The 26,367-nt window shown below is 40.7% G+C and overlaps 1 protein-coding gene across 1 annotated transcript; it reads right to left on the bottom strand.

The window, feature by feature from the left end:
- Positions 1-8,235: 8,235 nt before the first annotated feature.
- Positions 8,236-16,454, bottom strand: ODAPH (odontogenesis associated phosphoprotein). The gene is made up of 2 exons (XM_074318067.2): positions 16,369-16,454; positions 8,236-10,068 (listed from the first exon to the last, which is right to left on the bottom strand). The coding sequence occupies exons 1-2, from the start codon at positions 16,433-16,435 to the stop codon at positions 9,677-9,679; spliced, it is 459 nt and encodes a 152-aa protein (XP_074174168.2). The 5' UTR covers positions 16,436-16,454; the 3' UTR covers positions 8,236-9,676.
- Between the last annotated feature and the right edge of the window lie 9,913 nt (positions 16,455-26,367).

Genomic DNA, 26,367 nt, shown 5'->3' with positions numbered 1-26,367 from the left:
CTCCCAAGGGGAAACATGCTAAAACAAAACAAACAAAAAAAAACCTGTGATGAATTTTGCCTGAGGGGTATTATCTGTTCTTTTTGTTTTTGAAATAAATGGCCTTCTTTTTCCCTTAGTAAGGACCCAATGTTAACGAGTGCTTAGTTTATTTGAACCGCAGAGGTGGCAAGGGAGACCTGTAATACCATAGATGGTCCATCGGGTGGTACCACCAGTGGAGTGGGGCACCCTAGTGAACATTGATTAGTCTGGTCTTGTAGGGGTTTATGAAGTATAGTGGGAACAGAGGAGACTAAATTCATTTGGCCTCCATCTCTGATTGTGTCAGAACCCCCCTATGTCAGCAGGTGGCTGGTGACTCAGGTCAGCAAGGCAAATAAGTGGCTGGAGGAGGGCTAGGCTGCTGGGAGCGTGGGGACAGCTGCGGACTTTGCTGAGGATTCTGAACGAAAGAGAAGTTGAAGAATTATGAAATAAATTTGCATCACAACGATGAAATATGGGCTGACGGGCAAAAGCAGGGCCGCAGGAAAGCCTGTCAGGCCACTTCCAAGAGTGCCAATCCAAAAGCGCTCCGGACATCTTTGGAATTAACTGGAAATACGATTTTCAAGTGTGATTTCTATATAAGCAGCAAAGTGTAAGATGATGCTCATGATGAATGGAAATTTGAAAATTAGTCCACACGGGCACTGGCTATCCATCTTGATTATATTGCAATGCGGCATAGGGAGTTTACATAACGCAGCCCCAGACACGTTTCCACCTTCACATCAGTCAGCTAATACATGTGTTTAGTCAGAGGTCAGTCCACTGGGTTCTGAATTAGAAAATTCAGGGCATGTTGTTCATGTTGGTTAGGGGAAATAAGTGATTTATTTTGTGTCTAAAATTTAAGCATTAATATAACTCCTTAACATGTTGATTTGAGGAAAAGAAATCACCAAAGAAAACTGAAAAGAGACTATAGAAAAGGAGAAATACTTTGCCAATGTGGAAACAGAAGAACTTTAAAACACATTTTGGACACAAATTTATTACTATGAATGCATGAAATCTACCGCTATCCTGAATAAGGGTAGGCATGTGATTCTCCAAGTGAGGGAAAATTGTGAAAGGTATTTCCAAAGAAGTTGAAATGTTTGTTATGTGCAGAGCATGTAAAGCATGTAATAAACATCTTATTTAGAACCAAGAGTATATAAATTTTATTGTCAGAAAAATCAGTTTCTCCTTGCATATCGAACAGATATTTAAAGAATAGCAGTTTGAAAAGGCATCTCAGATAATTAGCCTTCCCAGGGAACCTACTTGGCTTGGCCTGGCTTTGGAGGAGAGATTTTACAGAGTATTGGACTCAGATTTTTTTTAAAAGAGTGATAGATTTTGCTAATAAAGCCTGAAAAAAAATTACAAAATTAAATAATCAATTAAATTGGAGGATTCTCTATCTCTGATTACCATTCCAATCTATCCTCCAATAAACTACTGAAAGATACATTTTATCTGCTGTGAAACAGAGAAAGATTCATGTTAGAATTTCTGAAGGACGATTGAACACATGCACCAATGGCCAGTACTGTTGTATTTGAGAGAGATGTGTGTACCTTATCTTTCTCACCTCAGGAGAAGTTCTTTTCTTTCTGGAGAAGATGTAAAAGTCCTGAAACTTCCCTAGTATGTGGGAATTGCTTTGGAAGCACGTAGGATTAAATATCAGGAGGTTTAAACATTCCATTTATTCAGCACATATTTATTGAGTCCTGTATGCCGGCATTATTTTAAGGAATGAACAAAATAGACACAGATCTCTGCCTTTAAGGAACTTGGATTTTTACGTGAAATAAAAATAATAAAAAAGATAACTAAGGATACATATGGAATGATTGAGTGTGAATCATGCTAGGGATACAAATACGTACTGGGAACGGGAGAGGGATTGGGTCTGTGCCTGCACATTTAGATGAGGTTGTCAGGGAGCTGAGAGGAGGCATTTTATGAATGTGCTGGATGAAGGGAGGGAAACACCCATGTGGATTCTGTGGGTATCTGGCAAGACTGTTGTAGACAGAGGGACTCCCAAGGGCACAGGCCCTAAGGAGGGAGTGTGCTGGCTTTGAGGAACAGCAAGGAAAACAGTGTGTCTGGAGTAGAGAGAGAAAGGAAGAGAGGAGTGTGAGATAGGGTCAGAGAGGAAGAGGCTGGGGGAGGGGCGTGCGGGGGCCAGGTTGTGCAGCCACCATAGGGACCTGTACATCTGTGTCAAGAGGCTTCAGACGTAAGAGTTTGTTTGTGATGGTCCCTTCAATACAAATCATTGAACTGCTAAAGTCCAACACTTATCATAAATTTCCAGTGTTTAAATTGTGAGAGATATTTTCTATTTGGAATGTGTGTTTATCTCTTTTTGTGGTTCTTTGGCTAGCCAACTGTATGATGTATACAGTTATATTTAAGGCTGTTTAGAGATTTTGGTTTAAATTTGTCCTAGTTGGAAAAGACAAGTACTTATTGATACATACCAAAAATATGCAAAGTCTTCTGCTTATGAGGTGATAGTTCCATGAAACACAACTCTTCCCCCCAGATTTATTTAGATATAATTGACATATAATATTGTATAAGCTAAAGGTGTACAATATATGTTGATTTGATACATTTATATATTGCAAAATGATTTCCACCATAGTGGTAGCTAATACCTCCATTCTGTCACATAGTTATCATTTCTTTCTTGGGGTGAGAACATTTAAGAGCTACCTTCTTATCAACTTTCAAGTATATAATACAGTGTTTATTAGCTATAATCACCATGCAGTACCTTAGACCCCCAGAACTTGTTAGTCTTATTACTGGAAGTTTGTACCCTTTGACTAATATCCCCTCACTTCCGCCATCCTCCAGCTTTTGGTCACCACCACTCTGTTTCTCTGAGTTTGGAGATTTTAGATTCCACATATATGAGCACGTGATATCATATAGTACTTGTCTTTCTCTGTCTCACTTAGCAGCGGAATACTGCTTAATACAACCAGTTAATAGAATGTTTGAATGCTTGTTTGATAAATGAAATCTACAATCATAAGTATCATGCACATACTGATTTCCTTTATTCTGCAGCATTTAAAAACATTTTTATTAATATATAACTTACACTGGTAAAATACATAAATCTTAAGCATACAGCTTGATGAATTATTATAAATGTATACAACCATGTAACCACCACTCAGGTCAAGATATAGAATATTTTCAGCTCCCAGCAGGCTTACTCTTGCGCTTTCCCCACCAATTACCCACCAGAAGTTATCACTCTTCTGATCTCTATCACCTCGGATTAGTTTTTCCCTGTTCCTGAATTTCATATAAATGGAATCTTATTATATGTATTCTTTTGTGTCTGGCTTCTGTCACGCAACATGAAGTTGTGAGATTCATTTATGTTGTTGTGTGCCGCAGTAATCCATTGTTTTTTATGGCTGTGTGGTATTCCAGTCTGTGAAACAATAACAATTTATTTATCCAAATCTTCTGTTGATGGACATTTGTGTTGTTTCCAATTTAGAGCTATTTTATAATGATTCGGTGGTTTTACTTGGTGATGACCGTAGAAGTTGCCGAGGTCTATAGAACAGATTACCCCAAATTATTTCCGTTGTGTCTACTCTTTCGTACATCCCATCCTTGGTGTGTTTGTCTCTCTGCTGTTTAGAACAAGCCTGGAGGTTCTTATAGGAACTTGTTATCTATTTACAGTTTATTACAAAAACAAGTCAGATGTGCTCTGTGCTTGTAAAAGGATAGTAGTCTCTTTATTTTTCTTAGGTCTAAAAATACCTGAAAATTATAACCCCTGTTTTCTTTAGAATTAGAGCCAGCTTTCTCTAGATTATGCAGCTCTTCTGGGAGTATGTAGTTCCTGCTATCGAAATGGGATATTTGTTGTTATGGGATGAATTTATCCCCTTTGAATTCATATGCTGACACCTTGGTCTTGGACTTTCAGCCTTCAGAACTGTGAGAAAATAAATTCCTATTATATAAGCCCCCACCCCCAGTCAGTGCCATTTTGTTATAGCAGTCCTAACTAACTAGCAAACTAGCATACCTCCTCAAACAATTTTTCAAATGCCACAAGGTAACATTTATAAAATAAGTCTGCTCTTTCTTAATTTTTCCATTTGAATGAGAAACTTAGCAAACCCCAGAGTTTACCCAGTGTTTAAATGTGCCACAAACCATTCATTCAGTAGCAGGCCTCGTGCAGCCTGTGTACCCTGTCTCTCCTGGCGTGGCTGCCCCTATGGACACAGCTGCCAGCAAAGCCCTGGAAGCCTCTCCATCACAGCTGAGGTGGACAGAGCCCTCATGATGAAACCAGCACTGAGTACAAGGATGCCGCTGTTTCCCAATTTTCCAAAAGTTGCTGCTGTTTTTCAGGGTGACAGAGGAGTGAGTTCTGTGCAGAGGTGGGGAGAATGGCTCCTTCTCAGATATGTGTCACCCTTTGTTGTGTTGGCATCAAAGCATCTCCACCATGTTCAGTGTCTCCTCGTTTCTTTCTGTCTTTTTAAGGACGGAACAGCTCACAGCGGCCCATGCGGGGATTGAACCGGCAACCCTGGTGTTATACACACCATGCTCTAACCAACAGACCTAACCGGCCACCCCTCCTCGTTTCTTTTAAAGATGTTTTTACCACCTTCTGGTGCTCACCGCTGACTGCCTGGACGCAAATCCAATCCATCTGGTCGTGGTGGGAGTCCATGCTGTCTCATACCTTCTCTTTCTCCCTTAGAGACCCAAACTCCAACCTAACTTTCCCTCCTCCCCCCAACTGAAAACTACCTTCCCCCAAATATCAGTGAATGTGTGAATCCTGGGTTAACCAGTCGAGATGCCCTGTAACTCTCATAACCAGTGTGTGAATAATTACAAGGTTGTTGGTAGTATGAGAAGTAGAAATCAGATTTCATTTTTAACTTTTCTTTAAGGCATGGACAAATTTAAGGTTAAATTTTTTTTTGTGGGGGTTGCTTCTTTTTTGAGTTTAGAACTCAAACCTTTATTTGTGCTGTAAAGGAGAAGAAAAGTGCTTTGTAATTATGTACATAACACAGCGGGTCTAGTTCTTTCTATACAGAGCATATGCAAGTACTTTTAATCACCTACTTTTACCGTTTTAATTTCACAACAGCTTTCTCCAGCATAATTCCCTACATACGCATGTCTAATACCCTGTAAATTCGAATGACAGTACATGTATCTTGCCCAAGTCACTAGTTAAGAATTGAATTCTCATGCCAACTTGTTTTTAAACATTAAAAAAAGAAGATCCCAGAAGACAGAAAAATCCCAAGAGCAAAAATATTGAGGATTACAATTTTTTAAAGTAAAATTTAAGGGGAAGGAGGACATGATAACACGCCATGGTAATACTTTACCAATTCAATAGATGCAGCTCAGAAACAAGTATCAGCATAAAGAGTTTTCAGCTCTTTCCCTGAAGCTTTACAAACAGACATGTCTTGTAAGGCTCCATCCTCCCGTCACCCCCTGCCCCAGGTTTTGCTCTCACTCCCCAAACCAATTTTGGCTGATAGTTTCTTCTCTAGTACTGGGTCATTTAAAAAGCATGAAAAAGATTCAAACTAAAGCTACAGTGGGTGATTAACTCTAACCTTAGCCAGAATACCTGGGTTCTGTTTGCTACCAAACATTACAGTAAGTTTACAGTGACTACAAGAGATTGTTTGGGTCTCCTTGTTACAATGGCTATGAAAACATAATAGTAGCAGAAACTTTTGCTGTTATTAATACTGACCACAAACACGGAAAGACAAAAGCTGTGTTTGTAAGGCATGATTGAACATACAAAATTCCTTTAGAAATCATTGCATTTGCACTTTGCTCAGAATTTTCAATCACAAAATATCTCAGATAACAAAAATATGTTGCAAGTCCAGAAGAGTACATCTAATCTCATCTTACATGCATACCAAAATCTCAAACTGAAATACTTTCAAAGCCCACACATGGGAGCAGTGCCCTCTCAGAGGTCAAGGTCTCCTTTTCTGGCAGGTAGCAGGGGCAGCCTGGCCTGGGGTTACTGCAGGCACTTGCAAGACAGCTTCCCCCCCCCCGTATAGTTTTCCCAAGAGCTAGTCTCCTTTTCAGCCTTTCTTCTCTGTACCCTCACCCCCAGTCTAATCTTACTCTGTCATCTCTTCCATCTGTCCCGAGGACCTAAACTGGCCATTTCCTCCCCCACAACTAAACCCTGGGTGGCCCTTCCTGTCAGTATCTCCTCTGTGTTATTTTTAATAATGTCTTTTTACTTTCGTTTTGAAATAATTTGAAACTACAGAAGAGTTGCAAGAATTGTGCAAAGAACTCCCATATACTCTTCATCCAAATTCATTAATTGTGAAAACATTTTATTACTCTCTCTCCTACCCGTTCTCTGTCTCTCTCTGTCTCTCTCTGTCTCTCTCTGTCTCTCTCTGTCTCTCTCTCTCTCTCTCTCTCTCTCTCTCTCTCTCTCTCTCTCTCTCTCTCTCTCTCCCTCTCTCTCCCTCTCTCTCTCTCTCAGTCAGCTCAGGCTGCCATAACAAAATACCACAGACTGGTGGCTTAAACAACAGACATTTGTTTTCTCTCAGTTCTAGAAGCCAAAGTCCCAGATCAGGGTGCCAGCACGAATGAGTCCTGATGAGAGCTCTCTTCCTGGCTTGCAGGCTGCCACAGACATATTCTCACTGTGAGCTCACCTGGTCTTTGCTCAGTGTGTGTGTGTGGAGAGAGAAAGAGAAATCTCTCCCCCACCCTCTCTTCTTCTTATAAGGGCACAAATCCCACAACGAGAGTCCCATCATCATGTCCTGATCTAAACCTAATCACCTCCCAAAGACCCACACATCCAAATACTATCACATTGGGGATAAGGGGTTCAATACCTGACTTTTGGGGGGACACATTCAGTCCATAATATTCTCTCTCTTTCTCTCACTGTTTTCCAAAATAATTTGAGATTTAGTTGTAGAAATGATACTCATTTATCCTCAAATATTTCAGATTTTTATATAAGGATGCTCTCTTACCTAATTATTAAATTGGGAAAATTCAACACTGACATAATACTATTCCCTAATACCTGGGCCCACATTAAAAATTCGTCAGTTGTCCCAATACTATTCTTCATGGCAACCACTCCCTTTCCTTCCCAGCTCCGGGGTCGCATGTTACATTTAGTTGTCATATTTTTTAAATCTTCTTTAAACTTCATCTACCGTGACAGCTACATTTTTGAAGGTTACAGGGCAGTTGTTTTGTAAATGTCCTTCAATTTGGGTTTGTCTGATGTTAGATTCAGGTTATGCCTTTTTAGCATAATCACAACTTTAGACTTTCATAGGCTATTTATGCCACAAAGCAAAAGATGAATGTAAGAGTTATCACACCCTTCCGATGGACTCTCATTGCTTCAAAAGCAGCTCATTCCACCTCTGTGCTAAGAGGAACACAGTTGATAAACGAACTCACTTTGAAGTCTTAGTGACTGAAGACTATTCCTGAGTCAATAAACCTGCTAGATGTGACTGTATTTTAAAAGAAAAATTTAGTAACCCATAGGATGCAATTGTTTTAAAATGTCACAGAGGCATATGCTTTTACGTGTGTGGGCTGCTTTTCATGCAGGCAAGTAACTCTATGCATGTTCAAGGGTGAGTAATGATGCAGTTTTACCCGGAGATACTTTGAAAGAGACCCTCACTATGAAACACTACGGAGTAGCTGGCTTTCTATAATAGATGCAATGACTAACTCACTGAAGCTGTTAATCCATCTTTAGTTTGTCTTAGTTTTTCTGAGGTTTGGTATCACGTAGCAAGGTCTTGAGGGACTAGATTAAGAGCAGTTAATTTTGGGATTGGAAAAGATCTAATGTTTGGGAAGAGAAAGCCTAGTCAAAGTCAGGTTGGTTTGGGGCACACGGAGGCCCTGTGAGCACACCGAGTACCCAGATGAGCGGTGAGCGGTGAGCGGTGAGCATGTCACAATAAAGGAGGGAATCCTGAAAGGGAGGGGAGAGTCACATGCAAACCTTTCTCTGTCTTCCAAGTTAGCCCAAGGTTGGCCCTTTTCTGCTTATGCCCTACTAACCAAAAAGAAAGCAAAAAAGAGAGCAAGTGTCTTACAAAATATGGAGTCTCTTCATGAGGATTTCAAACACAGGTTTTATTTACACCTGACATTTTGAAGCAAGTATCTATTCTTACGATGAAAATTTGCTATAAAGTGAATAAAGGAGATTGTTTTTTTCTTTTTCTTTTTAATCTTCTAATAGAGTAAGGATTCTAGCAATCTCTCTTCATTTCCCAGGCAACATTCCCAGCATCGTCATGTCTGTATGTCTTTTTTCTTTGTAGAAGCAGCAGCCCCAGCAGCAGGAACTTTTGCACATAATTCTTGGGAGGAACAGGTGTAAGACACCGACACATGATGCAAAACCAAAGTTCCTAGGTGTGTTACAGGCAAGATGAGTGGCACAAACAGGAAGCAGCATTTCACAGAATGACTAAAGAAATAACCAACAGATGCAATCTGTGGGATGTGTTACTTAGGTTGCACCCTCGGAATACAAGGTTCCTATAGCTGAGTGAACTTATGTCTGTGGAGTTCTAGAGTTACGAGAACATCCATGTAAATTTAATCAGACTTTTGAGGCTGGACCCATGATGAAAGTTTTAGGGGAAGTATATAATTTAAGCTAGTATCTATATGATGATAATGGGAGAAACAGCGAGGTACTTAGCAAGCTAATTTGCACTGGTTGCTTAAAAAGTGAACCTTAAAGTACATTTATTTATTACAGTTAAAAAGTTTTTTGGGTTAGGTTATTCAGTTTATGATGGCTTTAAAGAATTATCTATAGTTAGACTCCCCATAACTTTGTTTTGTCTTAATCTTTATAATTTCTTTTTGTTGTTGTTAGAAAACTGAGTAGATCTTGAAAATTATCATCATAAGAAAAAATTTTGCAACTATGTATGGTGAGGGATTAACTGGATTTATTGTGGTGGTCATTTTGCAACATATACAAACATTGAATCATTAAGTTGTACGCCTGAAACTAATATAATGTTATGTGGATTATACCTCAATTAATAAATAATAGTAAATGAATAAATAACCACTATCAACACCACACCACTGCCAAACAGAGATTAAAATAAAACTTTCAGTTTTCTAGAAAACTTTCAGTTTTCTATAATTTCTTTTAAAGTTCACTTTGTGAATGCACCTTGCTCTGTAAGTTTTCCAGTGAATATAAAAAGGTGTCATTTATGTCTTCATTTGGTTTATAACAATCTCAGTTTATTTCAGTGTTTTCACCCTAATTTAGAAGAGAGAGCTGATCCTTCTGGCATCTCAGTATGGATAAGAATGATTGGAATCACCCACCTTAGGATTTTATTTGCACAAATATCCTGTGGTCATAAAAAGTTGGGGATAAGAATTATGTAGTACTGCTCCTATTGTGCAAACGTGAATAAACTGTAAACCAGTATCTCCACTGCTGACAAGGAGAACGATTTCTAGTCAGTGGTGTTTATGATATTCAATCTTCAAATCCAATAGTTTTAATTTGGAGAAAAAGAAAACAAAAATTTCACAGTCTTTTCTGAGGCCTTGGCTTCTGTTCCTTCAGCCTGTTTGGGGCTTCTCTCTTCCTTCTGGTTTCCTCAGATGAACTTCCTCTCCGCAGTCTTCTTCTGGGGAAATAATGAGGAGTCAAGTGACTGGGTGGCCGAAAAAATGGACGGAACTGAAAATGGTGGTTGCACTTTGGAGGGAGGAAAGGTCTGTTTGGAAACCCAATGTGGACTCTGGGCCATCGCGGTGGGAAAAAGTGGAAAGGTCTCCTGGGCGTCCTTGTGATGGGCTTGATCCTCGTCACTGGCTTCCTTGTGGTGGGTGGAGGAGTAAGAGTAAAGATCTGGCAGTCTGTAGGGTCTACATTATTTTGTGAGCCTTCAGGAGGAGTGACCACCTCTTCTTGTCCTGTGGGGAGAAAAACACCAGTCAGGAAGTAGGCTTAATAAAAGCAGAGGGGAGATGCTTTAGGAGATAGCAGGGGAGAAAGATTAGAGGAGAGAAATACATGTGTGGAAGAACTGCTGAGGTCAGTGAAATGAAACATGAACATACCTTGTGATCCCGCAACACACTCTGGGGAATTTATGTAAGAGAAATGAGTGCAAATGTCTACAAAAGACTAGTTCAAGAATGTTCATAGCAGCCTTATTTATTTTAGCCTAAACTTGGAAACAGTGCAGATGTCCATCAATAGGAGAATGGATAAACTGTGTGCATGTATTCATATGATGGAATACTGCTCAGCAATGAAAAGGAAGAATTACTAATACAACAACATGGATACATCCCACCATGTTATGTTGAACAAAAGATTTCATTTTTATAAAGTTTTTTTTAATCTGTGGTTTAAAAAAAGTTTAAAAAAATAGTTAACTTAGGGTTAGGGTAGGTGTTATTTAGTAGAAAAATTAACCAGAGGACTCTAGATTTTGATCTGGATGGTTGTTACACAGATATGGAGATATAGATATGTATATAGATATATATACACACAACACATACACACATACACATTTATATTTATATTTATATGTGTACACATATGTTTGTACATACACACACACATATATATGTATGTATGTGTAAAACGTGATCAATTTGTACCTTTACGTTTTGTGCATTTTATTGTATGTAAATTATAAATAAAGAAAATTAGTGGAAAAAAAAGAACTTAATGTTAAGAAAATAAAAATAACTGCCCCCCCCCCCCAAAGGCCATTAATCCAAAAAATCTGCTTCACCTGCCCCAGTGGTGAAATCATTCCCTAAAGAGGAAGGGAGGGGCCTCTACACGCAGCACGGAGCGAGTACTGAGGACCAGGATGAAATTAGTTTTTGAGAAGAAATTTGGACCAAGCTTACGTGTCAAGGTCGTCCTTCTAGCTGCATCATCTAATCTAATTGGCTATGAAAAAGTAAGCTGTCCTTTAGAATATTATTCCTTCATTCCCTTAGAGACTTACCAATATAGGCCTGGTAAGGGCTCTGAATGTGAATGATGGGAAAATGAACTCCCCACAGGAAGTTGAGAGCACTGAGTCACTTAAAAAGAGCTAGATTCCCCTCACCTTTAGAATAACTGACTTCAGGTTTCTTGGTTGTATTGGATACGTGTATTGCCTACCTGTATTCATAGCCCCTTAAAGAGATTCTGTTTCACCTACAACCCCTGGTCAAGTCAGTCCTACACACCTTTAGCTGCGGTTGATTGGACTGCTGTTAGACACTCAACTCATTCATTGGCTGGCTAGTGATCAATCAGATTCTCACTTGAGAGTTTCAACAGAGAGACGCAGTTAGTGGAAGGTGTTAATGGAAGGTGTAGGGCAGGGACTGGAGTGTTAGGTTTTGGCCAGTTGAATGTTGGGTAAGCAGTGAAGTCAGTCTTTCCGTAGAAACTATAAAATGAGGAAGCCTTCTTAAAGAGAAAAAGACAAGAGACCATTTGGTAACAGTGATGATGAGCATACCCTTAGTTCTTGACTTTCCAGGGCTGGTTCTTCTGAGGGCCGGCTGTACTTAAGGTTCTTGGATATACCCTTACAGTAATCACTCCACCTCCAGCTCTACTCTTTTTTAACGCTAGCTTGAATGGGTGTCTGTTCCTTGACCCTTTCTCTCATACCCACCCAGACTCCTGAGTGTTGAAATTCTATGACTGAAACTAAAGACATTTCCAACTACAGAGCTGATTAAATCCCACATTACTCATTCTTTCCTCCTACACAATTAGATTCAGTTCTGAACATTGGTAACATGAAAACTTTCTGCCGAGGATCCAGTTGCAAGGGGAGAAGCTAGCCTTACCCTTAATACCCGTCTGACATTTTGCTGTCAGAGCAGACTTAGCTAGGCCTTGAACTCTGGTCCTCCATAAGCTGCTCTCCAGCTGTTACAAACAATCCAATGCTTGTGCTTCTCTCATTTCTTAAAACCTGATGCTGCTCTCCAAATCCTCCAGCTGACGGTGGGGAGTCGGAGCCTGCCGGGCAGCTTTTCTCTGACTCTGGGATGTCCAGTAGTGGTCAATATTCTCTTCTTCTGGGAATTTCTAAGGGCTTAAGCTCAAGATACAAGCTTGTTCCAGTGACCAACCTAAGAAGGTGGGCAGGACCACATTCTTCCAGCAGACTAGACACCTGGTGACTATTTCAGGTCACTGGTTGGCTAACACAGTGTTTTAAAATGTGGAAGTCATAGGGATTGATCTGGGAAATCGTCACAGGTTCCTTAGAAAGTTAAGGCAGCTCATCTGAATAAGTGGCTTGCTGCCATTCATGGCTTCCAACGTTGGCTGAGTCAGCACTGCTCAGCAGTTCTTTTGTTTATGTTTGCTCTGCTCCATTCCTACTGTCTTCTTAACCTTTGATACTCTCCGGAAAGCCCCTTCAAAATTCTCGTTCTTCTTCATTCATTTGAAGAATTCTCTTCTAAATTCTCTCTACCTTTCTAAGTAGATTCCTTAGCTTCATATTTCAGAGAGAAAACTTCAGTCATCTGCTGTGAACTTCTTTGGTTCCTACTTCTCTCACTGCAAAGAAAAATCTGCACACTACTGATCCTAGTTTTGCCCCATCTAGTTAAGCCATTGGAATCAACTCTGCCTCCTCCACTCCACGAAAGCTACTTTGGCAAAAGTCATCAATAGCCATGGGCTTTTAAAAAGTTGGTTCCAGGTGCCTAGAGCACCATTTCTTGCCATCTTTGCCTGGCTTACTTCTATGCAGATTTCATGTCTTGTTTCCTCAGGGAGGCCTTAACCTGAGGCTGTGTTAAGGCACTATGCAGGATGCTTCCATAGCATCATCTGAGACCAGTTTCATAATACTCATCAGTCATGTGATTACTATTCAGGGGTTATATTCCTCCTCCACTGAAATATCCATCTGACCATCCTATAGACCACAATTCCCTCATCTCCAGTACAGTGCCTACAGTAAAATTGAATTGATTGGGAGAAATCTCAGTTTCTATAATTGCAAAAGTTACCTCTCGGGGATAATGTGATTGTTAATAAGCAAATGTTTCTCATTATGTAACATAGTAACGTGCCACTGAATGTTGAAGATGAGAGCTCTTCTGCAGCCTTAATCAGACCGTAGGTCAAATATTTAAATGCAGATCGAAACATATTGAGAGGCAGAATAGCATTGTGTTTAATAATATAGGCTCTAGAGCCAGGATCCCTGAGCTCTGCCATTTAATAATTGTGTAATCATCGACAGGTTCCTTAACTTCCCTGAGTCTCCTTTTCCTTATTAGTAAAATGGAGAAAAATAATACTACTTATCTCATTGGCTTGTTCTATGAGCTAAAATAACTTTTGTAAAGTACTCAGAACATTCCTGACACACAGTATGCATTTAGTAGGCGTTAGCTACTGTTATTATTACTCTTGAATGTTATGGAGAGTTTCGTTTTGCATGATCTCCATTTTCTTGAGCCCATCTGGTTACATTTTATACATAAAATCTGTGCACTTTTTATAGCACTAAAGGGTATGGATGTTACTAGCACAGGACTTCCATGAAGACAGGGACCATTGGCTCTGTTGGTCACTGCTATGTCTGTAGCACCTAGAATAGTTCTTGGTTTAGAGTCGTGCCTGGTATCTAGTTGATAAATTGAATTGAATGGCCAGGCCTATGTTGAGTTTTCCTCTCTGTAGATTTTTAAAAAAAATAATTATAACCATTACATTTCTTTTTATAAAATAATTATAACCATTACATTTCTTGCTATTTATTTATTTATTTATTTATTTTAAGGAGGGCACAGCTCACAGGGGCCCATGTGGGGATCGAATCAGCAACCTTGTTGTTATGAGTACCATGCTCTAACCAACTGAGCTAACCGGCCACCCCACCTCTCTGTAGATTTTTGTGAAGCTCAGTGAGTATTTAATTCCAGTCCTAGAAAATTCACAATAATAACTTACATTTAAAATTAGAGTACCATAAAAAATTAGGCCAAAATATTGCTTAGAGTTTGCATATCAATTTTAAATGGGTTTATTATAGTCTAGACATAAAACTCATAGCATACCAACAACTAGTACTTTAAAAAAAGAGTAAGGATGGGAAGACTTTTTTTTTTTTAATTACCTGTAGTCTGTGGTTATTTGGGCAGACAGTAGCTGGTTTGTAGTGAGGCATCCTGATTTTAAGAGAAGCAAGCTTCATACCTGATGTCTAGGTATGCAGTTATTCCTTTACGTGGTGCATGGAGTATTAGAAACATTCTCGTATGCTTTCACAGTTGAAAAAGAAATGCAAATCCTGTGATTAATTTACTCATAACTCAATTTGATTTAATTTACTCAATTAACCGTAACTCGGTTCATTTTGTAGACTCACAGAACGATTAGCTATCTTGGTCAAATCCCTAATTTTGTAGGTGAAGAATTTGGAGTGCCGAAAGTGTCCCATAGGCCTCCTTCAGTTCTAGGCTATAAGTCTAGTCATTTTTGACAGTGTGCAGGTCACTGTGTTAGGTGCTGTGGCAAATGCAGAGATGATGAAAGTGTGGCCTGAGCTCGAGAAGATGGACGCACTGCAAATACGTGGATGTCATCCACAGCAGGATGTAGTACATGCCGTGGGTGATGTACACATTGTTCTGAATATTCTAAGATGTCAGAGAGAGAGAGAGAGAGACAGAGAGAGACAGAGAGAGAGATTGCAATTTTAAAGTAATGTGACTTAAGAAGGCCTTTGTGACATTTAAACATCATTATGTAAAGCAGAATTGCAATAAACAGAGGTGAAAACAGGAGGAGATCAGCCACATTCTTCTGGGAAGAGGAGAGAGAATGGGGTACATTTGGACACCCACACATGACCCTGTCTGGCAGAGCCAGGATATGAGTAAATGAGCGATGAGCTGGAACCAGGGCTGCCTGAGCAGAGAGAAGCTACATCTGAAGGACTTCGATGCCAGTCTGAGGCACAGTGGGCAAGAGAGAGCCAAGTTCACAAATCAAATATCACATTTTAATTGGTGCTCTTTTAGGTGTGACTAAACCTCTAATGTCGTTATAGCTTGTTTAGCTGCACATTTACAAAGTTTCCTAAAGAGTGGTTCGCTTTCTGGAAAGAAGCTGGCAGGTGGCTAGTTCTGTTTTATGATGCCTCTTTTCAATGTCGCTTTCAGCAGGTGATGCTTGGGCCCCTGTCTTGGGAATTAGGGCAGGGGTTATTGGTACTCTCTATCTCTGTGCTGTTCACCAGAGATCATGCAGAGATTGGACAGGGTGAGCTCTGGTGGTCTCTCCACCAGCTCTGAGGTGTCTGCCCCTCCCTGCTTTGTTGTGAGCTTTGGGGGATAGGAGCAGGGAACTTGTTGGGGGCTGACTTGTGTCTGGCTGAGCTCTTCCAAAGCCCCCAGGGGCATGTGAAAGGGGCAAAGGACTCAGTCTGGCTTCTGGGTCTCTACTCCCTGAACCGTGTCTAATTCTAGAGCTAAGGAGAACTGTGAGAAAAACTCACATCCAGGTCCCCCAGGAGCTCCTTCCTCTCTCTTTTCCTTTTCTCCTCCTTCCCCTGTCCTTTCCTGTCATTTCCCCAGGGGTTTGTCAGCCTATTCTGAGGCTCAGGCGACCTGGAAATTTTGTAGTGGGGGAAAGGAAAAAGAATAGGAACAGTAGAGGAATGGAATCTAACATAATACTAAAGAAAGACATCTATGCTCACTCCAGCAGCACCAAGACATAGCTGAATAGATGTAATTAATTAAAGTAATTAAACAGAGGGTAAACATCCACCATGTGCAAATTACTGTGCTGCTGGGGATGCAAAGAGGAAGACATTGATGTAATTCAGGGTGAAAATTGTTAGCGTTAGAACAGTAATAACTAGTATCCGTATAGCATAGTGTTTTAAGCTTGAAGAGTTTTCTTGTATGATAGCTCATTTGGTCCTCACAACCCTCATAATAATGAATATTATGAATAAGGTCACGTCACATATGAGGAGACTGATATCAGAGAGGTTAAGTGTGTCTCAAGTCACAGAGCTGGTCTTGAGAGTAAGACCATGGTCTTCAGATGATACAATTCAGCTTCTTTCTCTTTAGCCACACAGGCTGATGGAATCTGACATAAATATTTCCAGTTTATGGATATGTATAATCATTGAGCCAAATTTTATCTTTTCACACAACTTATTAATCAGTGGGCCCACGGTAGAATAAAAACAAAACCCTTACCTTCCGCCACCGTTATCACCAACCCGCAGACCAATAGCCAGTAGGAGAAACAGAGTCTGTGAGCCATGGCTTCTGCCCCTGTAGTAACTAACTGCGTTGAGCCCAGCCTTGCTTTAAAAGGGAGCTGGTGAGTCACCAGCAGCCTGATTCAGGTAATTTGCATTTGCATGGTGGACCACAGTGGTCAGGGCCTGTGGTATGAGGGTAAAAAAATCAGCGAGGAAATACCAGACAGTATTTATCAACCAGAAGCTTCTTGTAATGACAGCTAAACATCATTCATTTGTTCTTGGAGTCAGACTGTGGACAACCACGCCTTCCCTATCCTTTTAATTCCCTCAAATCTTCTCCCCTGTTAGTGCATCCTCTTTATTTGTGTGCATGAGTCTCGCGCTGCAAGAGAAAGAATCTTTCCAGGAAATACTCAACACTGCTTCCCTCTGTGCAGCTTACTTACTTAAAGCCCAACGGGAAGAAGAGGGCATTATCCTGACTCAGGCGGTTTGAAGAGGCTGTTCATGGGCCACGGATGAGGGTTTATAGTTTCTTCTCTGTTTTTGTCCAGCAGCCAAGGTCAGCAGAGTCAGGAAATTACCTTCTCTCAGAGCCGTCATGGTCACTGTCCAAACATGAAAAGTTTGGGAGCTTAACTTAGCGAGTTTCCTTCCAGGGCTCCTTCTTATGCACCAAATTGCCAATAAGATGCACATAATGCATCTGTGCCCAGTTTTTTCCCCCGAGCGAAGAACTCTGTCCGCTGCTGGAGGAATGGGAGAGGATGGTCACAAGTGATTAAGAGCATGGGCCTTGCTGCTACAAACCACTGGCTGCCATCCTGGCTCTTTTCTTATTAGCTGGGTGATTGGGTCTGAGCCCCTGAGATTTCTGAAGCCTCAGGTGCCTCATCTGTAAAATGGGGCCTGTAGTATTTCCCTCAGAAGGTTGTTCTGATGAATAAAAGAGGTAATTGCTGTAAAGCTCCAACCATAGTGCCTGGCCCATAAAAGGGAGTGGTTGTGGTTGTTTTTAAATTATAGTGATTCCAATTTTTATTCCCTTAAGAGGTGATACTTGCCAAATCATTCAATCACTTTGAGCAGAACGTTTTCCTTGGCATTACAGAATGAACAAGACATAACACAGTCCCTAGCTTGAAACAGCTGACAATCCAATGAGGGAGACTATGCAAACTGAGAACCAAAATGAGGAAGAATGCAAACACTGTAAACTAGAAAATGGTAAATTCCACAGGCTTGATGGTAATCCTAAGCAAAATTCTAGAACAGATACTTAAACAGATGATTTGTCAACCATTTGGAAAGGAAGCAGGGATCACACAAAAATAGCAATATTTATACTACTTTTTGTGCGGAGGGTGTCAAGAAGTAGTTGTTGGTGACTGAAGGGTCACGGGGTTCAGCCACCTCTTGGTCTATGAACTTGTTCCAACCAATGTCCACCATGATGGAATTATTCATTGGTTTTCTTCGGTCCAGTGTCTGTGTCTAGGTTGCCCTGGTAAAAAGTTTGCAATATACTGTTGTGACATGTGTCATCACAGAAGGAACACTAGGCTTTCCTTCTCCCAGACCTGGAGCCCAGAGAAGCAGGGAAGCTGGGACTGGGGCATATTGCTTTGTGAGTGTGTACACTGTTCTCAGCATTCATTCACAACTGTTTATTTAACTGTGTGCCAAACACTATTCTGGCGGCTTGGGGCACTTCCATGAGTGAAACAGACAAAAATACCTGTTCTAGTGGGGTTACCGTTCTACTGGGATGGAAACAGAGGGTAAATAATAAACGTAACAAAGGAGTATATTATGTAATATGTTAGAATATCCTATAATATGTGCTACAGAAAAATAAAAGATAATAAGCGTAAGAAGTGTTGGGGGGTGTTGCAGTTTTAAGAAGAAGACGATATTTGAACAAAGGTTTGAGGGAGGTGCGGATAAATTATCTATGTGGATACATGGGGGAAGAGTGTTTTAAGCAGAATGTATAGCCAGGGCAAATGTCCTGAGACAGGAGTAGGCTTGGCATGTAACTGCAAACAGGTGGTAGTAACTGGGCAGAGTGAGTCAGAGGGGACAGTAGTAGCATATGGTCAAGGAGTCATTACTCTGAGTGAAATGGGAAGCCATTGGAGGATTTTGCAGAGGCATGGCATGACCTTACTTACATTTTGAAAAGGCTACTCTGGCCACTGTGTGAAGAATCGATTGTTGGGGGGTGGGGTAGGGTAAGAGTAGAAGCAGGCAGTCCAGTGAAAATAGACTATAGCAGTAGTACAGGGGGAAATGATGGTGGCACAGATTGGGGTGGTAGCAGTGGAGGTGTGGGAAATGGGGAGATTCGGGACATATCCTGAAGGTAGAATTGACAGGCTTTCCTGGTTAATTGGAAGTAGGATGTGAGAGGCATAGGGGAGTCATGGATGATGCCAATGTTTTTAGTCTGAGGATATGACTGCTGTGGTTGGACATGATCGGGTGGTGAGATTATGGTTGAATTTAAAAATAACGTAATATGGTTTTTTTACATCAATAAAAATTGGAAGAGTAGAAATCCCTTTGCACTTTAGTGAATAAATAGTAACAAACTTTGCAGCTTAAGACAAGTTATTTGTCTGAGGATCGGTTCCATGAAGTTGTGGGACTAGAGAAATGAGATTGTCACATATGGGCAATCAGAAGGATCTGGCTTGCAGCCTGGTTGGCGGTGTCCCAGGAGATTTCTGTGTCCCCAGCAGCTTTGCTCAGAAGGAGACAGAGGACGAGCTGAGCCGGTGACTGAGGCGCAGCTTCTCTTGACCCACATGGGCTCTGGGTTCTCTGGCTTGCCCTGTCTTACCATTGGCGAGCCCTACATTGAAATTATGTTTCGTATCTGTCCTCTCTCTCTGGACTTTGAGGCCCTTGATGGTAAAAAAAAAAAAAGAAAAAAAAAGTCTTAAAAAATTTTTTTTTTTAAAGTTTAATTGGGATAAAATAGACAACATAAAAATTACCATTTTAACCATTTTTGAATGTACAGAAGAACTGAGTCTTAATTACAGCTATGGCCTCAGTGCTCGGCACACAGGGCAGTCAGTACATAGTCTGGAATACATCATGGTAGAGGAATGTCTGGAGAGGAGGGAAGAGAGGGTCTCTGCCTGTGCATGGGAGTTCATGGGCCTCGTTATCTGGTAGGACCCTGTGAGGAGAGGACATGGGGGCAGGAAGGCACTTCTACCCAGGGTTGCTAGCTCTCTGCCACACCCTGCTTTTTGGATCTGAGCTCAGGGTAGTTCATCTCCTTTCTTTCTCCGCCTCTCTTCTGTACTCTGTGATTGTTAATTTTATGGGTCAACTTGACTGGGACATGGTGCCCAGATATTGGGTCAGATATTATTCTAGATGTTTCTGTGAGGATGTTTTTTTGGCTGAGATTAACCTTTAAATTGGTGAATTTTGAGTAAAGCAGATTGCCCTGCATAACATGGGTGGGCCTCATCTAATCAGTTGAAGGCGTGACAAGAACAAAAAATTGGCCTCGTCTGAGCAAGAGCAAGAAAGAAAGAATGCTGCAGTCGACGGCCTTCAGACTGGAACTGCATCATTGGCTCTTCGCTTGGTGTCCAGATTGGCAGGCTTTTTGGACCCTGGAGATTTTGGATTTGCCAGCCTCCATAATCATGTGAGCAAATTCCTTAAAATAAATCTCCCTCTTTATATATACACATCCTATTGGTTCTGTTTTTCTGGAGTACCGTGATAAATACATACCCCTATTCTCTCTCTCTCACTTTCATGTATATACATGAGGCTCTTTGGGTTTTGGGAGACAAGCGTGTCTGAAGAGACTTAATAAATCAAATGCTTTTGAATAAGAAACTGGGTGTTTGTGGATAATGCAGGCATAGCCCAGTGCTCCTTGATCAGAGATGTGTGGGATGACTTCAGGAATTTCTGGCTGGTTTGTGAGTACTGACCTGTTTCTAACGCATACACTTCAGAAAGACGCCCGCGAGGAGAGCAGCCCATCCCTGTCTCAGGACAGCCTTTTTCAACTGGAGGCTGACCACCTGTATTTTGGGGAGAATCTAGTGGTGACCTCTCTGCTTTGCTCCCCTCCTCATTCTCCCTTACTTTTCTTCCTAGTGGTTTAAAAATGCGTTTGAATTTCAGGGAGCTCAAACTCTGAAGATACCGGGTTTGGATACAATGAAAATGGTTTTTGGTAAGTAATTTGTTTTAGATGCTCAAATTGAAATAATATAAATCATCTTTCTGTATTAATTGAAATGGAAGCAAGCAGCCTGAGAAGGAAAAAACAAACAAACAAACAAACAAACAAAAACCAAAGCCAGGGCCAGCAGTGTTCAGAAAGGCTGGACTGCTCTAGCTGTCCACCTGCAGCTTCGAGGCCACTCTGCAGAACCTCCTTTCCCATCCTCAAGGCCCCACCGGATGTCTGTCTGAGGAGTGGATCGGCTGCACCTCGCCTCTCTCTGTGGGATGAAGGCCTCATTTGGCTGCCAGATCTTGGAGAAGCAAAGGAAAGTAACAGTTATGTTCAGTGGGGCCAGTCTTCTGCTGCAGGAAGCGTCTGGCTGGGAGAGGCATTCCCTCACAAGACTGACCACGGTGAGTAATATGGGAAGCTGCCATTAGGGCCTCAGTGAGTCAGGATTACGTGTGTCAGGTAGCATGGGGAGTGGTGAGGACCAGGCCTGGCCCCTGAGTCAGGCTGAGGGAGTAGCGGCTGGCGCTGTGAGGCTTATCTCGGGGTTCTCTGCCGGAAGGACGGGCCAGAATGCTCCTTTGGGGAAACTGAAGTTTCTGTGGTTGGTGCTGATTTGGAGGTGCTGCTCTGTGATGGCCTGGATGACTCTCCTGCAATCCTTGCTAGGGCATCTTCTGCTGGGATTTCTCTTAAGAGGGAATTCAGGCATCTTAGACACAGCTCTGACTCCCTCATTTTGCACCTCAGGAGATTGAGGCCTGAGAAGGTTCCTAAAGTCATCCCAGTGATTTAACAACAAAATGGCAATAACATCTTGGTCCGAGTGAGAGTGATGCCCCCTACACGAGCGCCTTCATTTATCAACGGTTTGAAACAGTATTAACCAGTGGGACAAATCAGGATTCTAGTCCTTGTCCTGCCACCAATTAGCGTTGAGACCTTGGACCAGTCAGCCTCACTGCCCCTCAATTTCCTCAGCTGTATAATGTATCATTTACTGCCTTCGAAGCATGATTGTTCTAATTATTGTACATGCATTAGGCCATTTAATCCTCATGTAATCCAATGAGCTAGGCACTATTGTCACCCCCCGTTTGAAAATGTGAAAACTGAGGCACAGAGAGGTTAAGTCATATGGCTAATAAGTGCCAGAGCCGTGTATGAACCCAGGCAGTTTGGCTGTACAATTCTTGCTCTCAATCACTGTGCTACGTGTACTCTGATGCCCTGGCAGTCACCTTACTGCTGTAAAAACTCTGTAAAAGTGTCCTTAAAATTCACCCACGTGGTGTAGGACAAAGGACTTGGTTTGTTAAAACAATTGTTTTTCAAGGCAAAAGGCATAAAAAGAGGTAGAAGGGGAACCCACCGATTAAGATTTAAGAGATATATCAACCAATTACAATGTTCAACTTTATTTGGATCCTGTTTTAAACAAATTACATTAAAAAAAGCGCAGAAAAAAGACAATTGGGAAAATGTGAACACAACTTGGATATTTATGGTATTAAGGGATTATTGTAGGTGTGATATTGATAAATGGTTTGTCCAAAAAAAATTAGAGTCCTTACTTTTTAGAAATACATGCTGAACTAGTTACAGATTATATGCTGTCTGGGATTTGCTTCAAAATAATCAGAGGGTGGGGGTATAGCGGGAACAAGTTTGTCCATGTTTAATAATTGCTGGAGCAGGTGATGGGCGCATTCCAGTTTGTTATACTCTCACTTTTGTTTGGAATTTTCCATTCTGAAAAGTTCCAAAACATCATGCTCTATAAATTTTTGTTTTATTTTCTCAGACATGTCAAAAGCACAACGGACCTACTTCACAGGGCGAGTGGGAAAAACAGCAATCCATAGGGAGAGAGTGGGTGGGACACTGCTCAGGAGACTCACCTTCAAAGGGTGCCACTTATTTAAGGATGACCCGCGGTGCTTTCCCCGTGACAGATACTTAGTAGATTCTTCTAGACTGCATGAATGCATGAGCATATGAATGAATGTGAACAAATGTGAATGGAGAACCATTCTATCACAAAATAAGAGATAAAATCTAATTTCTGGGCCAAATAAAATGACAAGATGATTCTGAATGTTTTCCATTTAACCAAATTGTGCATTTAAAGGCAGTTTTATCTACCACAATCATAACAAGGACCAAAATGCTCTTACACTGTCCCCCTTTATCCTGGCAGACAAATGTACATGAAGAGATTTACTCACACAAGTATCTTCACTCTGGAGCTATGTCCCCACAACTACACCTCTCAGAGCTCTTCTTTTTTAAAATTTAATCTAATTTATTTTTCTATTAGTTTTAGGTGTACAAAACAATGTACTAGTTAGACATTTACACCCCTCACTCAGTGATAACACCCTCCCCCAATCTACTGCCCTTCTGACATTGATATTGTATATATCTATTACAATTCCATTGACTCTATTCCCTATGCTGTACTCCATATCCCGTGACTATACATTAAATTATAATTGGCATTCCATATTATTCAGCTTTAGCTTCAGGTGTACAGCGCAGTGGTCAGGAATCTACACCATCCATGAAGCTCCACTGCCACTGTTTTTCTTGCCAAGCCCGCATCCACACCAGTTCTTCGGGTTCCCAAACCCTGCGTTCCTTCTGAGGAGCCATCATTTCTCTACTCTCCTGTCTCCAGGATTATGCGTGACATCTACATGCCAATCATAGCATAGCATTCCTATGGGCACAGTGATATGTTTAGCATTGGGCATTCGACTCAAGCCAAGTCAATCAGGCACAGTCAAAACTAGTCCTAGGACTTTTATATGAGTGACTGAAAAAGAGGCACACCTTTTTGCCTTTGGACTTGAAGTTGTGAAGGGACATACCTACATGAAGGGAGAACCTGCTTGATAAAGCAGGATGGAGAGATATCAGATTCTGACAACATTATTTGAACCCCTGGATCCAGCTGCACCTGAAGCTATTCACATTGTATGTGCTACATGTGGTTTGCTAAACCTGATTCTGAAGTATTACCAACACAGTCTTATGGTAGCAAATCACATAGGGAATGAAGATTCTATTTGAATACTTATGTTGCTTGCTAAGTGGAAAGAAGAGCTATTAACTTTTACACTCTTGTATTTGATTATAAACTACTATAGATTAGACACAGAGTAGAAAATTACGTCAGTTCCAGTGGTTGGGTAAAGCATTCACAGAGATTAGGACCAATCTTTTTTTTTTTTTTTTTTGTCATTCCATGGATTCTTCCTGAGAGCTGAGAAAAACCAGGTGACTAGACAGACTCCTGTGCTGGTGAAACCCGTGGATACTGGAGTGTCTTGCCTATGGATGTGGTAAAGTGATGTCAACCTCAGTGCCCAGCTGCCTTGTTTATGGTTGGCAGTAGCATCAGACAGATCCAGATTGCGGTGATGAGCAACTGTGGGCTTTCCCCAGCTTTAGATACATGATGAGTTCATCTTTTATCCTTCAGCCTGTAACTACCCCAGCTGGAGCTTCTGAATGGAGTGATTGAGGTCTAGCCTTCAGATATTGTGAATGTTCAAGAGCAATTCGACATTTGATGAAACAGAATCTCTGGGTCTGGCATTGTAGATAAGGTTGATGATGTGTCCCCTTGTATAAGGATGAGAATATTTACCATGATACCAGCTGTGAGACCTTGGGCAAGTTACCTAACTTTTCTGTTTAATTTCCTCATCCGTAAAATGAGCATAATAATAGGACCTATCTCATAGGGTTGTTGTGAGGTGAAATGAGTTAGTAACATTTAAGCACTTTGAATAGAGACTGGCAACTTGTAAATGTTAGCTATGATTATTACTGAAAATTAACAATTTTCTGCCTCGGAAAACATTTCCTCTAGAACCTGGATATCTGACATAAAAAAAGAAGGCAGAAGTAGGATTTATGTAATTGTGAAAAGCTCTGTGAGAGTAGGCAACACTTCTCAGATATCAGTACTTAAAGGTCATGTTTTTTAGTTTTCCGAGGTATTGAGTCAGTTGGAAAACTGCATTGGAAGGTTCTCACCAGGAGATGAAGGCGTTTGTTTGTTTGTCTTTTTTTTTCAAGGGTTCTGCTAGGTGACCAGTCACAGGCAAGCTAACTATAATCTGTAACCACACCTACCCAGACAGTGGTTTCTGTAAATCTGAGTAGTGAAGCAGGCAGAGTTTAAGAGAATTCTTTGAAATATCCAGGTGTCACAGGATCTCTCAGTTTAAGACTTGGACTCAACTTTAGCCAATGTCCCAAGGAGATGCTGAGAGTAATGATAACAACCACTCGTTTTTCAGAGATTAAATAGTTTTGGTTTAAATTCATGGAATTCTGTTATTATAATTTTTTAAAATTTTCTTCCATCACTCCCTGCCTGCCTTTTTTCCTTCTTCCTTTTGTCTTTCCTCTCTTTCTCTCCCCCCCCCCCCACCTTCTCTCCCTCTCTCTCACACACACAAATTGATTTGTAGGTAGATTAAAATTTTTTTTAATATAAATGACATATTTTGAGTTGCCTTCTAAATGATTTTCTTTCACTTAAAATATGTCTCTACTCTGCATGCCAGTACATATAGATTGATCTCTTTCTTTTGAATTGTTGCTTATTATAGTATTATATGGGTGCAGCATAGCTTTATCCATTCATCACTTGTTGGAATTTGGGTTGCTTTGCATTTTCTGCTCTTACAGACAATCCTCCCATAACCCTCCTTGGGGACATGCAGAGTCCCTTTGCCATAAGGTACATTTAAAAAAACTTGCTGAAACTGTTGTTAGATTTATGGAATACATTTTCATTTCACTCTAAAATTTTCCAGTTTGATTTTTTAGTTACCCACATTTTATTGCTGATTCAACCATTTTCCTTTTTTTCTTTTTTCAACAAAATGTGGCCAGATAATGTCAATGGCCACAAAGAGGTGAAAGATATAGCTCAATAAGATACCCCCCTGCTCTTAAGACCCATCTACAAGTGTCATAATGAGAGTGGCAACCAAAACATTTTTTAAAATCCTCAGGATTTCAGAGGTAATTTCCTTTGGCTGTGTAGCCTGGCAACATTTTGTACCATTATAAAATCTACTCTTTTATAAGCACCAGTACCCTTCATTTTTAGTTAAACTGTATATTGTGGGAGAGGCTGCAGCAGAATGCCCGTCTCCACGAGGTGCTCATCACCATATTTGTGGTCAGCATCCTGCACAGCCTAAACTTCACTATCTCTATTTAATAAAACACCTGTGTTTTATTTATTTTTCTCCCCCCACCCAGTTTTATTGAGATACAATTGATATAGATCACTGTATAAGTTTAGGGTATACAGCATGATGGTTTTACCTGCCTATATTGTGAAATGATTACAATAAGTTTAGTGAGCATCAGACATCTCATATAGAGACAATGAGAAGAGAAAGGAAAAAAAAATATTTTTCCTTGTGAAAATAACTGTTAAGATTTACTCTCTCTCCTTTTTTTAAATTACAAGTTTAATTTATTTTTTATACCCCTTTACCTTTCCCATTTTTAATTTTTCAGTTACGGTTGACATTCAGTATTATTTTATATTAATTTCAGGTGTACAACATAGTGGTTACACAGTTATATAATTTAAGAAGTGATCCCCCGACTAGTGTAGTACCCACTGGCACTATAGATAGTTATTACCATATCATTGACTATATTCCTTATGCTATACCCTACATCTCCATGACTACTGTGTAACAACCAATTTGTACTTCTTAATCCCTTCCC

This window comes from Rhinolophus sinicus, chromosome 1 (genome assembly GCF_057876585.1).
Source record: "Rhinolophus sinicus isolate RSI-liver-muscle chromosome 1, RSI-T2T, whole genome shotgun sequence".
Taxonomy (NCBI): Eukaryota; Metazoa; Chordata; class Mammalia; order Chiroptera; family Rhinolophidae; genus Rhinolophus; species Rhinolophus sinicus.
This window is presented reverse-complemented; position numbering and strand designations above follow the sequence as displayed.

What these genes read in the sequence shown, in the direction of transcription:
- ODAPH (XM_074318067.2), bottom strand. Translation starts at nt 16,435, where the DNA reads ATGGCTCACAGACTCTGTTTCTCCTACTGGCTATTGGTCTGCGGGTTG. An exon ending in GGTGATAACGGTGGCGGAAG is followed by an intron (nt 10,069 to 16,368) that starts GTAAGGGTTTTG and finishes TTCTCCCCACAG; the next exon opens with GACAAGAAGAGGTGGTCACT.